Source organism: Pelobates fuscus, chromosome 4, assembly GCF_036172605.1.
Source record: "Pelobates fuscus isolate aPelFus1 chromosome 4, aPelFus1.pri, whole genome shotgun sequence".
Lineage (NCBI taxonomy): Eukaryota > Metazoa > Chordata > Amphibia > Anura > Pelobatidae > Pelobates > Pelobates fuscus.
In genome coordinates, this window is record NC_086320.1 from 315994674 (window position 1) to 316008918 (window position 14245).

A 14245-nucleotide genomic window follows, 5' to 3' on the forward strand; every position below is an offset into this window, starting at 1 on the left:
TCTCCAAAAACGGGAAACAAATTGGGAGCCTCTGTCAGAGACAATTTGGGAAGGTATCCCATGCAACCGGAAAATCTCCCTGGCGAATATCTCCGCTAATTCGGGCGAAGATGGGAGTTTAGGTAAGGGAATGAAGTGAGCCATTTTAGTAAATCTGTCTACCACAGTGAGGATGACAGTCTGCTTTTTAGAGATAGGCAAATCAACAATGAAGTCCATTGCCAGACAGGACCAAGGCTTTTCAGGAACCTCTAAAGGGTGCAGAAATCCGCATGGAAGCGAATGGGGTAGCTTGGTCTTGGTACAAACTTCACATGCCCCGATGAATTCTTTAATATCCTTGCGTAAGTCAGGCCACCAAAAATCTTTAGAGACCAGCGCATAAGTCTTGCGGATACCAGGATGCCCAGCCACCTTGCTGTTATGGAGACAGCGTAGCACCTCCAGTTGGAGAGCGGCAGGAACGAAGTGTCGATCCCCAGGAGTCTGTTTGGGTGCCAAATGCTGAAACTTCATGATCTCAGAAAGCAATGGAGAGTGAATCCTGAGATTCGTGTTCGCGATGATATTCCCCTTAGGAACTATGGATGACAGAAGTGGTTCAGTTATAGTGGATGGTTCATATTGACGAGACAAAGCATCGGCTTTAGAGTTCTTAGAACCAGGTCTATACGCAAGTACATAATTAAAGTGAGTGAGGAACAAAGCCCAGCGAGCCTGCCTGGCGGGCAAGCGCTTAGCCTCCCCAATATAAGACAAGTTCTTATGATCCGTTAGGATAGTAACAGGGTGTAGTGTCCCTTCCAGTAAATGTCTCCACTCCTTTAAAGCCTTAATGACCGCTAACAGTTCCCTCTCCCCGATGTCATATCTGCTCTCAGGCCCAGAATTTTTTTTAGAGAAGAAACCACAAGGGTGTAACGGTTTATCCACCCCTAACCTTTGAGACAGAACAGCCCCAACTCCTGTCTCAGAAGCATCGACCTCGAGCAGGAAAGGCAGAGTCGTATCAGGATGAACTAGAATGGGAGCTGAGGCAAAAAGTTCCTTGAGAGTCTTAAAAGCACCAAGAGCTTCCTCAGACCAGAACTTAGTATCAACCCCTTGTTTCGTCATATTGGTAATAGGCGCAATGATAGAGGAGTAACCCTTAATGAAGCGCCTATAGTAGTTGGAAAAACCAATAAACCTTTGGATAGCCTTGAGTCCTTTGGGCAAAGGCCAGTCTAAAATAGATTGGAGTTTACCAGGATCCATTTTAAAACCTTCCCCAGAAATCACGTACCCAAGAAAGTCTACCTGAGACTGATCAAAACTGCACTTCTCCAATTTGCAGTATAGACCATGTTGCAGAAGTTTGTGTAACACCTTTCTGACCTGTCTATGGTGATTCTCAATCTCCTTAGAGTGTATTAGTATGTCGTCCAGGTAAACAATAACACAATCATGCTGAAACTCCCTAAGTACCTCATTAATTAACTCTTGAAATACTGCAGGAGCATTGCATAGTCCAAATGGCATAACAGTGTACTCGTAATGGCCATACCGGGTATTGAATGCCGTCATCCACTCGTGACCTTGCTGGATTCTCACCAAATAGTAAGCCCCTCTGAGATCTAACTTGGTGAAGATTTTGGAGCCCTTAAGACGATCAAATAACTCAGTAATCAGTGGGATGGGATAGGCATTTCTGACAGTTATTTTATTTAAGCCTCGGTAATCGATACAAGGTCTCAGCGTGCCATCTTTCTTTTTAATGAAAAAGAACCCCGCCCCGGCCGGAGAAGAAGACCTCCTGATGAATCCCTTTTCTAAATTCTCATGAATATACTCCTCTAGAACCGAGTTCTCCTGAACAGACAAAGGATATACATGGCCCCTCGGAGGCATAGTCCCGGGTAGAAGCTTAATTTTACAGTCAAATGACCTGTGTGGCGGCAAAGAATCGGCATTCTTCTTGACAAACACTGCCCTTAAGTCTAGGTAAAGGTCTGGTATTTGTCTTTCTGTGGACTGAGTAGGATTCTCCTGTATGTTAATATTAGCTAATGGAGAAACCTTGCACAAACACCGATCCTGGCAGCCCTGGCCCCACGAGAGTATCTCCCCTAATTCGCAATCAATAATAGGGTTATGTTCCTTCAACCATGGGTACCCCAGAACTATGGGAACGGAAGGAGACGAAATGAGCAGAAGAGATAAATTCTCCACGTGTAGGATGCCAACATTTAACTCAATGGGTATGGTTTCACGAAAGATAACAGGGTCTAGTAGTGGTCTACCATCTATGGCCTCAACGGCCAAGGGTGTCTCCCTTAGCTGGGATGGGAAATTGTTTTTACTGGCAAAGGCTTGGTCGATAAAATTCTCAGCAGCACCGGAATCTATCAAAGCCATAGCCCTTACTACTTCCCTCCCGCAAGTTAAGGAAACTGGTAGCAGAAGCCTGTGATCTTTATACTTAGGATTAGAGGACAAAACAGAAACACCCAAGGCCTGTCCTCTAGAGAGACTTAGGTGCGAGCGTTTCCCGGGCGGTTAGAACAGTTTGAGAGTAAATGACCCTTAGCTCCACAATACATACACAAACCCTCTCTTCTCCTGTACTGTCTTTCCTCCTCAGAGAGGCGGGTATACCCTATCTGCATAGGTTCAGGAAGCAAAGATACCGTGGAGTCAGGACTTGGAAAAGCGGGGCTTAACCTAATAGAAGGTCTCCGGTTCTTCTCTCGAGTGTTCTGTCTCTCTCTTAAACGTTCATCTATACGAGAGATGAACGAAATTAAATCCTCTAAATTCTCAGGGAGTTCTCTGGTAGCAACCTCATCAAGGATTACTTCAGATAAGCCATTCAAAAATACATCCATATACGCCTGCTCATTCCACTTGACCTCTGACGCCAGAGACCTGAACTCTAGTGCATAATCCACGAGTGTTCGGTTCTCCTGTCTCAGACGCAACAGTAGTCTGGCTGCATTAACCTTTCTACCTGGAGGGTCAAATGTTCTTCTAAAAGCAGCTACAAAGGCGTTATAGTTATAAACTAATGGGTTATCGTTCTCCCATAATGGGTTGGCCCATCTCAGAGCTTTCTCAATAAGTAGGGTGATAATAAATCCTACCTTTGCCCTATCTGTAGGATAAGAGCGAGGCTGCAATTCAAAATGGATACTAATTTGGTTTAAGAAACCACGACACTTCTCAGGAGCTCCACCATAGCGTACTGGGGGGGGTAATGTGAGAAGAAGCACCCACTGTGGCTACCTCTAGACCTGAACCGGCAGAAGAAACAGGGGTATTACGTATCTCCTCTGGTGGGTTATTGGCACGAGATAATAGAGCCTGTAGCGCAAGCGCCATCTGATCCATTCTGTGATCCATGGCTTCAAACCTAGAATCCGGAGAGGCAAGCTGACTGTTTGTACTTGCAGGATCCATTGGCCCTGTCGTAATGTCAGGATCGGGACAGGGATCCAACACGCAGAGTACAAACAGTAGCCAGATACGTATACCGGACCTTAGAATGGCCGGACTAACGTAAGTAGCACAGTATAGAATGGTCAAAGACAAGCCGAGGTCGAGGGTAACAGAAGACAGGTAAGCGAGAGACAAGCCGAATCAAGGGTAACAGAGATAAGCAGAGTAAGGTAAACAAGCCGGGTCAAAACCAAAAGGGATAATAGAATACACAAGCACTGAGTGACTAGAACAAGCTAGAACCACGACAGGGCAATGAGCTAATGAAAGAAGCTCTGTTAAATACCCTGTTCAGAGCAGTAACCACGCCTCCGAGGCGTCTTGATTGGTCCTGCAGCAATTGACTGACAGGTCGTTCCGGGGGAGTGTCCTGATGACTACTTCCTGCCTAGATGCTGTAAAAGGCAGTCAGTCCCTCGCGGCCGGCCTAGCATGACCGGATAGACCGCGGGGAAGGGAGCCATCAGACCGTCTGGATGGAGGAACAGCTAAGTCTCTACCTCTTTCGGAGGTAGAGACCACAGGTACCCTGACAGTAGTCAATGCTTGCTCAGTTTTAACTGCTTGCAAATAAACTGAAATAAGGTATACAAATTATACCAAACAAGTGGAGCGCTCTAAACAGTAGAGGGGTTTACTCACCCCCTTTGGTACAGTGACGCGTTTCACTCTATGAGCTTCCTCAGTAGCTGCAGTGAAACGCGTTTAGCTGATTATTCTGGACTTTTTATTGGATCTTTTTACTTTCTAAGTACCCATTTATTTTGTTTTTAATGCATTGTTAATAAATGTATATTTACTATATTATACTTTAGTCCAAAGTCCGTTCTAGCCATCAGGAACTCCATTGGGGAGAGTGCTATTCCCCCTCTAAAGTAGCACATTGTTTATCAACCTCAGAGCCGGGATTTCAGGGCTCTGCCGAAGGTGAGCACAACTATTTATATCTCATAATACCATTATAGTATGTGCAATTCTACACAGTTGTTTTTCTGCTTTTCTTCTCGTTGTATACTCCTGGAGGGATACTACCTGGAATAAAGGGGTGTGTTGCTGCCCTAAGAGCATAAAGGATCCTTTTACGGAGCCAATACCATATAAGGGGTATTCCACTTTTAGTGTTGAGCAGCTTTTACATTTTGGGCACTGTAAAGAAACACTTTCTATCTCTTTTATTGAGGTAGTTTTCTCTATTGTTCTATTTGTTATTCTATTTTCCTCAAGTTTGTGTTATTATGCAGCCGCTATAATACATCTGCGGAATATCATTCCTATCATCCCTAGCCTTCTGAGGTGCGAGACTGTATGCTCTCTCACTGCAGTGTTTCGTTTATAGTTTACACATATTTTAGTAGTCTGGAGATATTGTGACGTTTATTTTTTTTTACAAGTATCCTTCCTTGACAAACGGAAAGAGATACAGAATTATCACAAATACATCTGTTGTCAAACAAGCTTACCGACAGAGGAGATGGATTCCTCATTGCACACTGTACTGACTGGAATAGATTTGGAGATATCAACACCAAACATGCGCTCGCTCTCAGTTATTGATTGAGGTCTGTGATTTGCCTTTTCTTTTACAGTGTCAATTTCAAGATTATTGTTTAGTTCGGACTTCCTGTTGGAGATAAAAGTAATAATCTATGAACTTCTTGTGTAAATGCAACGTGTCACTTCAAGGGTATATTTACCATTTTTAATGTATAGGCTGTCCTCACTTACAGAACGGCTTCCGTTCTAAGGACGAATTGGCCAGGGAGTGAGGATGCGCTAGAAAGCAGGTCTATGTTCGGGGGAGTCCCCCGAACATAGACCAGCTCTCAAACGTGGGGAATTCCTTGAATATATTTTTGGAGAAGATTTCCCGAACATAAATTAGCACACTAGTGCAGGGAATCTCTAAAATCTATGTTCTGGGAAAATTCCCCAATCATAGACCAGCTCTCTAACGTGGGGAATCCCTCGAATCCCCATTCTAAAGAGCTGGTCGTAAGTCCAAGTGGTCGTAAAGCATGCAAGTCACAAAGTGAGGACTACATGCATTACAAAATATTTATTACTTAAAAACTGAAGAAAAAATTAAACAGAAACAAAAATATTCCTAGTTTCTGTAGGTGTCTCCTGCAGTAACTCCCATAGATCAAATCCTGCGATTACAACAGGTCTGTCAGTTTGGCTGATCTGAGGGCTGGATAGGGGAGACCCGGTTAGTCAAAGCATCTCATTTCACACATCACTGAGTGATGAAACTTGAAAAATTGCTGCTGCCGCCTTCTCTTGGCTGGACTTTTACTACGCAGAGTTATAGCCATCCAGGAAGAGATTGTCCTAATTTCCACCTACTGTACAGCCTCTGTGGAGAGGAGTACTGACCAAAGTTCACTGGTATCCCAAATGGAGGGTGACGAGGGTCTTGATTCTAGACTTCTGCACTGTGTGTAGCTCACAGCCATTTCTATCTGGGCCCACTATATTTCACCAAACCTGGTCTCATCATTTTTACCCTTATTTTATGGTGGAAGCACTACAGATGAAGTGTGTGATTTTACAGAAGCCCTAGGTTTAAATGGAAATCCAGGGAACTTGTTATATGTAAATGGCTCCCTAGAATTCCTGTAGGAAAACACTCATACAGCTGCACATTCACAGCAGACTTCAGAAAACGAAAGACTAATAAAACAAACATCTAACAGAGAAACATACTGCTTATTGCTTACCTTTGCACAGATACTTGAGAAGATAATGTCGAGCGACGTACCTTAATTTAAAAAAATAATAATATATATATATTACAAAATAGTTCAGATACAGATTTGTAAAGCTCTATAATTCTTTTTTTTTTTAATTTGACAATTTTTATTTTGCTGTCAAGGGTAAGGGATACAGAAGGCAAAATGGGAACGAGGGTTAAGTATATATTCATACGCAATATTTCAGTAATGTTATACTTAAGGGTAGGAGGTACAGAAGGCAAGAGGGAGACAAGGGGGTTATGCACATATCCATACTCAGCATTTCCAATAGTGTGGACTACCTGTCCAGGTGTATACAGGTGCTGTTTAGTAGCTCGTTCGGGGGCTGCCATTGGTTATAATCAAATTCTTATTAAAGTGAGCCATCCCGTACTTCCTTGTTTCTTTGTGTGGATCGAGCTGGTGTGGAATGTGGGTGTAGGGCTTTCCCCATTATCGGTGGTGGGTATGTTGAGGTTTATAGGGTCGGGTTATGGGGAAGTAAATGTGTGAAGCACGTGGGGTAGTGTAGTTGTAGATGCAGTATACTGTTGTATCTCGTAAATGTGTGTAGTCGTAGTGTAGGTGCTGTGTGTGTGTGATGCGTGTATGTGGTGTGTGTGTGTGTGAGCCAGCATGTATATAGTTAGGTTGCCTCCTATCGTGGAGGTCTTTCATTTTGAGGGGGTGCCGTTGTTAGTGTTTCAATGTGGGTTTGGTGGCTTGTTTCGGTCCCAAAGATTCCATGCTTCGGTCCAGTAGGGATTCGTCCTGCTGGATTTCCGTGCCATTATTTCATATGCCTTGGATGTTTCTACAGCTGTGATGCATTGAGTGATCGTTGGGGCTTTAGATTGTTTCCAATTTCTACTAATAGCTGTAAGGGCCGCTATGCAGATGTGGTACAAAGCTCTATAATTCAATAACACAAATAACCCAATAAAGGACCCCAGACTCCTTGTAAACCAAGAAGGGACAAATCATATTTCCTGGCTAATCATGGCAGCATATACACATGGGTTAGCTCCTCCCCTACAGCCGATAGGACAGGAAAACCACCAAGGTTTTAAAAGGAGGCTCCATCCCTAAGGTCCTCAGTCTTTTTCCTGTCCTACAGCCCTTAGGACGTGAGCAATTTGCTCCCTTTACTTACGGACATGTATGTTTTATCTTCATTACTTTATTTGCCTGTTTTACTGTAGTACTTTATGCAGTTGTGCTTTTATTCTGTGATGCATTTAAGCTTTGATATATTTAACCCCTTAAGGAAGGACACATGCCATGTCTAACATGTCATGATTCCCTTTTATTCCAGAAGTTTGGTCCTTAATGGGTTAAACTAGTGCATTATACAGCTGTACCTTGTTTTTAAGATTGTGGTATATTATGCGGTTGTGCTTTACTAGGAAGCATTTAAGCTGTGTTGCATTTAAGCTGTGTGGCATTTAAGCTGTGTGGCATTTAAAACTGTTTCATTTAAACTTTCATTTAATACTGTTCATTTAATACTGTTCATTTAATACTGTTCATTTAATACCGCAAGTCATTGGAAACTGCAGTGCATTTGAAGACTGATATATTTTAAATGATGTCAGCCCAGACGTTGCTGTTGCTGGTGACTGGTACCACAGCAAGGTGAATGTGTGCACTTAGCTGCAGTTTGCTTCATATAGGCATTGATTGAAATCATGCCTCCACTGAGTGTGGTGAAGCCAATATGTGACGTACCACTGGTCTCACAGGCCCTGACTGAACCATTATTCAAACCTCTAGAAGGAGCTTCCATGGTGGTAGCACAGAAAGTGCTGGTGGCTGGTACCCCAGCAAGGAAAATGGGTGAACTCCAGGCTTGATCCTGTGTACCCCCATTCACTGAATTTCAACAGGATATGGTTGTCTTGCTGGTAGCACCAAAGATCCTGCCTAAAGTGAGAGCCTTTCAATGCCATTCTCTACCTGTACCAAAGGATTTGGGGCATTCTCCACTAGTGCTGTTACAGCATCTCGTGGGCAATGGTCTCTGCTGAAACTTTGTAAAGTTGGCATTTGGACCTCTGTGAACTAGTTTGTCCTGCATTACATGTTGGACATTGAAGCAATTAATGAGGCACATTTTGGACGTCACGTCCATTCTCTACCTGTGCTGGAGGGTATCAGGGCACTCTCCTCTCTCCTCTCATGCTGTTGCAGCATCATGGGTTGCCATGGCAATGGTTTCTGCTGACACTTTTTGTAAGCTAGCATTTGAACCTCTTTAGACACATTTGTCTGGCATTTCATACTGTTTGTTAAAACAGTCTATGATGCACAATTTGGTACTCAAGTACTTTACTCAGTTAATTCTTCTATCTATGTTCAATTATTCTGATTATTTGATTGGCTATTCTGTCCCTCCCTTTGTAAGCTTGGGTATTCCCCATGTGTATATGCTGCCATGATTAGCCAGGAAAGTGGAAAATTTATTCATACTTACCGTAATTTTCTTTTCCTGGCTATTATTCATGGCAGCATATAATTCCCACCCATTAATGTCTCTATTTATGTACTGTAGAGCTTGTAAACTGACTGAGGACCTTAGGGATGGAGCCTCCTTTTAAAACCTTGGTGGTTTTCCTGTCCTATCGGCTGTAGGGGAGGAGCTAACCCATGTGTATATGCTGCCATGAATAATAGCCAGGAAAAGAAAATTACGGTAAGTATGAATAAATTTTCCACTATGTTCACACTGTGTAGTGTAAAGGGTTAATCTACCACTAGTGAAGGTCTTCCTGACAATCGAGGCACTTCGTGCTCCAGATTAACTAAAACTCGGTCTGTGAATCAAATGCTGCTGATAGTAACATTTGATTGTAGGAGTGTAGTGTTTCGGCGATCATGAAGGAGGAGCTGGAAGAAGCAGAAGAGGAGGCCTGGCGCTGGAAACAAAGTAAGTAATCTTTATTTAATTGAAGTTTTTAAACTAAAAGGGGGCTGGATAGTAGAGAACCTATAGTCCCAAAATAACGATTACCATATCCCATTCCTTGACTGGTGCCAGTGTAAAGATATAATCAATGTTATTCACTTCACATGTGAGAGGTTTTAATGTTGTGTGGGAAAACACACACTTTGAGAAGTTCCCACAAGCCGAATACTGAGCACCCACAGTACACCAGGACAAAAGGAGACCCCATTCAATTGTCTGAGGGAGAAGAGAAGACTGCTACAGAACATGGTCACGGGGCTTGAGGACTAGCCGTTCACTCAGTAGAAGGACAGACTATTTAATTTAACTTTTGTGTATAAAGCTTCTCTAGTCTATGTACCTAGAGTATAAAACAGCAAGAGGCAAATGCCAAAAGTCAGCAGGAAATGTTTTTTTAGCGGCAGGCTTGTCCACAAAAAGGGTGTGTGTGTGTGTGTGTGCGTAAAAGGTTATCAGTATTTGAGTGCATTCATGTGAACGTCAGTTTCTCAATGTGCAACAGTTATTGTCACCAGCTACCCAAATACAAATAGTAGGGGAGAGGAAACAGTTTAATAAAGTAAATTACTACCCCTCCCCAATTAATAAATAAAACAATAAAATTGGCTTTATAAAAATTGTTAAGCTACAAACAGATTTTGAAAACGTTTTGATGCATTCATTACCCGGACACAATTGCACAGAAGGAACATAATTTGTACCTTGCTGGGTTTCAGGACAGAAAGGTGCGGTGACCCCGGAGGTGTGGCATGAATGAGGTGAGATGATAACGTAGTATTTGCAATCTGCATACACTCCTCCAGAGTTTTCAGGAATGTATTACATGTAGATTTCAAAAGGGCTCCCATATCAATGTTTTCCTGCAATATAAACACATGACATTGAAAAACATCTATCTATCTATATATAATTTTTATTTATTTTTTTAATTCTTTATTTTTTGTTGTGCATGGTTTAACAATAGGCTTACTCGGCCACGATAGCAGTCGTAAGCAGTAACAGGCATAACAGTCAAAACATGGCATATAAATAGACAGCACAATTTTTAGATTATGTTGAGAGGACGTATAGACAGTGGTTAGACATAACATATAAAATAAAATGTAAGCTTTCCTGTCTGTGGTGGTCATGTTAGGTATTGGTATAGGTATGTGTGTAGTGCATGTTAGGCAAGTCATACGTTTAACATTTAAAAGCATTGCACATTTTTATATTTTAGTTTCGTTCTTACAGCGTAGTTACATAGCTGCCCTGCACAGGGCTAGTGATATTAGTTATTAACAAGAGAAACTGTAAGCAGGGGATGAGTGGTTGCTCAGGCTAGTAATTTTTTAAACAAGCTTAGTCTAAACGTTTAGGTTCTATTGAGCGTTTCAGTATACGTGTGTAGCAAGAGTGTGTTACAGGGTTGTAGCATGTGTTATACAGGTTAGGTACAAGCTGTGTAATAGCGACCTGCTCGGCTGTCCTATAATGTGGGCAAGTCTACAACACAGTTAGTATAGTCTGGTGTAGTATAATGGCGTTTATAACTTTATGGTGTGTGTTGAGGGGAAAACATTTGGAGTGAGCCGTGGCAGTGTCACTAGTGTTACAAGCTAGGTTGTTTGCTTATGTAGATTAGCAAGTTTAAGCATGCAATCAGTGAGTATGCATTGTATAGCTTAAGACATATGTTTGGTTTGCAGCAAGCCTTTTTCAATAACCAGTAATCCGCAGGTAAGGTTTAAAAGAGTACCTAACCGATGCCCAAAGGTAGAGAGACCCAGCTTTCCCTGCAATTAGTCTGGAATCGAAAGTCCTGTACACCGAGGGCTAGGGAGGCAGCAGCACTCAGGTGGCGCCGTTGAGCATCCCTCCCGCCCCAGGCCGGTTGAGAGGCCAGCATTTTCTTGCCACGGACCTGGGGGCTCCTGGGGTCCCGGTCCTCCCCTGCATGGGGTAGACAGGAGGACTTGGTCGTAAACCGCCATCGACTGCGGGCAATCCTCTGTCTGTGTGGGTGATGCCGTGGGGCTTTGCCCGTGGTGGCCCTCGGCCTAGGTGATCCCTTACTAGGAGGCTTGTGTGCGGTTGAGGCATGGGTGATCGGAGGGGGTCCACGCACCGCCCGGCCGTCAACCTCCCTGTCATCCTCGTGCTGAAGTGTTGCTGCAGCTTGGCGTGCTTCCAGCTTAGCCCAAAAGCAGTTGAAAATTTTGTCCAGTTTCCTCTGTGATAGCTGCGCAGGAGTGAGAGGTGTTGTCTCAGACCGCTGAGTGGCTGGTTCCCGCTGGGTATGTTGGGCCGCCATTTTGCGTGCTTTGCTGGGCTGTGGTTTAGGTCGATGTGGGATACTCTTGTGTGTGAGACGAACCAGATCGGACCGGGATAACCCCCGCCGGTCCAGAGGGGGGGGGGGGGGGGTAGGGGGGGGGGGGAACAGGGCTGAGAGGTAAGCTTGGGATAGCACAGCGTTGCACCGAGCAGGGGATCGGCCGCTCCCCCCGTCCGGCGGCCGTACTGGGCCTCACTCCTCCAACCTCCGTCGGATGTGCAGTGCACCCGCGGGCAGCAGACCCAGGGTTCCTCAGCTGGCACCAGAGGCAGGTAAGTCCCTTTTTGTGGCGTTTTGGCTGGCTGGTTAGCTAAAATCAGGCTTAGTTAATGAATTGAGCTTGGAGCTCACACGAGGTGCGTCCAGCGGCCCTAATGTCCAGGCCCCGCCCCCCCAAAAATATTTATAATTTATATAATAATAGTCCCCCCCTCACCCCCAATGAAAACATACATGCATTTAATTATACTTTTAAAATTTGGATTATATCTAAAAAGAGCGTGCAAAAGCTACAGATCTCTTGTCTCTAGCATTTGCAATTACAAACTCCCCAATGCAGCTCAATAAGAAGTCTTTGCAAGGCAGGTGCTCTGAGCAATTGCTGCCTCTGTAGTTTAGCTCCACTGAGCTAACCACACCAGGAAGTTACAGACAGGACAGGATATGTGATTGCAAGCTCTGGGACGTGCAACAAGGTTAACCCCTTAAGGACCAAACTTCTGGAATAAAAGGGGATCATGACATGTCACACATTAAGTTATAAAAGTGCCCATTTCTACTGAAATCTGTACTTTTTGTGGGAAAAAAAAATACACTTTACACATAAAGCACTTGCTAAAGTGCTTTATGTGTGAAGTGCATTTTTTTTTTTTATTTCACAAAAAGTCAAATACATACATAACACAATCAGCAATCTAGACCATAGACAGCTCCTCTACCTGGGGCAACCTGAACTATGTCTAGCTACTGAAACACTTGTACCGCTTCCGATTTATATATATATATATATAACCTTCTCTGAGGTCTGTTGCTTTGTACTCTGTTTTTATGCAACTCTTGTATCCTTACTGTACTTGCTATAATGAATATCCTCAGATATGTCTCCCGTTTTTCTGAGACGAAATAAAAAATAAAAAAATGTTTAAATCTAAAAATATCCCTGACTGTACAGATATGTATCCTTTTGTAGATATATTGAAAGACTAAACCCGAGTCATTTTTCATCCAGCACCTTACTAATCAATTATAAAAATGAATGTAACTCCACACACCTGAGACTCAGAAAAGTCGATGGCAGAGGTTTCTTTTGTTTTTGTGACTTGTTCGACCAGGATATCGCAATATAGTCTTAGTTCTGACATCTTCTTTTTCAAAACATCTGTATTGTCACTGAACTCTAAACAGGATGAGTAAAAAAAAATTCTAATTATACATGTGTTGTAACAGACGATGAATGAGGATTAACCTTGTAAGTGCAAAACCACAGAAAGGGGATGGAAAACATGAAATCTTCATAACAGATGCCCTTCAAAATGCATTATTATCCATTAATGTCAAAAATGTCAGAAACAACAAAGGGAGCATGGGGGAAGGAGGTGGGGGACAACGGTCTTCTGAATCCATAGATCATTTGTTCTATTCTGCCTTGATAATATGTCATTTACACTTCCACGTTACCAATATCAATTCTGTTAACCCGTTGGTCAAACCGGCTCCATATCTATCAGCCAATCACTACCAATCAGAGAAACAAGTAAATGCCAGTTTGACAACAAAAACATTAAAAAATAAAAAACAAAAATAAAAATTCAGCAGTCAGATTCTTTGCACTGAACTGCAGTGGTTATGGTGCAAATACATATTAGCTAGGTACAAAAAAAGATTGTGGGAAGTCCAAACATGACACACCACCTTACAGTGCAAATTAAAAATTACTGTTATGCATCACCTGCAAATCTCAAATTGGACACAAGTTGGAAGGGATCTTTTTTCGGCACAGGAGATTATATATATTATATATACAAAAACAAAACACACTGCCCAAAATAAAACACCCATTTCAAGTTTTAATCACAGGAGGAAGTGGAAGATCAGCACAGGATGATTTGATTCATAATCTGGGTTTAAACAGATGTCATGTTAGTAAAGCATTGCTTGAAAAACACGTCATGCTGCTGGCTACCATCTAGGCCAGTAGAGGTTCACTTTAATCATATTGAGGAATTAACCGATTCCTGATAATATCAATGTAAGTACTTTGTGAAGCAGAGAGATCAGTGTAACAGTGACCCAGTGCTCCTGTTACTTTTTGGGTTAATTTAAATTTGGTTGGAAAGGGAGGAGGGGTATTGGCTATGGGTGCAAATGAGAACGCACTCTACTGCAGTGGAATTAACCGTTGAGGATGAAAAAGTTCTTGTGAGCTGTGTTTTTTTTTTTTTTTAATCCATTTTTTATTTACACCAAATTTAATAACAGGGTCTGTATTTATGGGTCACATATTTATGTCTGAGTGTTCTTGTAATCTGTTATTAATGGTTATTAAACAGTGCCTAGAATTCCAATCCAATTATCACAATAAGGGCGTGTGGCCGTTGCTAATAATAGGCAATCAAGTCTTCCAGGTTCTGCAGTTTTTCTAATTTCACATCAAAGACCTGTACCACACCTCTATATCATTTGGAACCTTAATTCAAACACTCCACATGGCGATTGCCAAGGTGATCATGCAAATATGCACAAAGTGACGGT

General features: G+C 42.7%; 1 protein-coding gene across 1 annotated transcript in view; it reads right to left on the reverse strand.

Moving 5' to 3' along the window:
- Positions 1 to 14245, reverse strand: part of PLEKHA8 (pleckstrin homology domain containing A8) — a 48698-nt gene that overhangs the window by 15115 nt on the left and 19338 nt on the right. The window contains exons 4-7 of the mRNA XM_063452325.1: positions 12766 to 12890; positions 9879 to 10037; positions 6198 to 6238; positions 4938 to 5098 (exon numbers count right to left, since the gene is read on the reverse strand). Coding sequence (XP_063308395.1) covers positions 4938 to 5098; positions 6198 to 6238; positions 9879 to 10037; positions 12766 to 12890 — 486 coding nt within the window. The remainder of the gene's footprint in view (positions 1 to 4937; positions 5099 to 6197; positions 6239 to 9878; positions 10038 to 12765; positions 12891 to 14245) is intronic.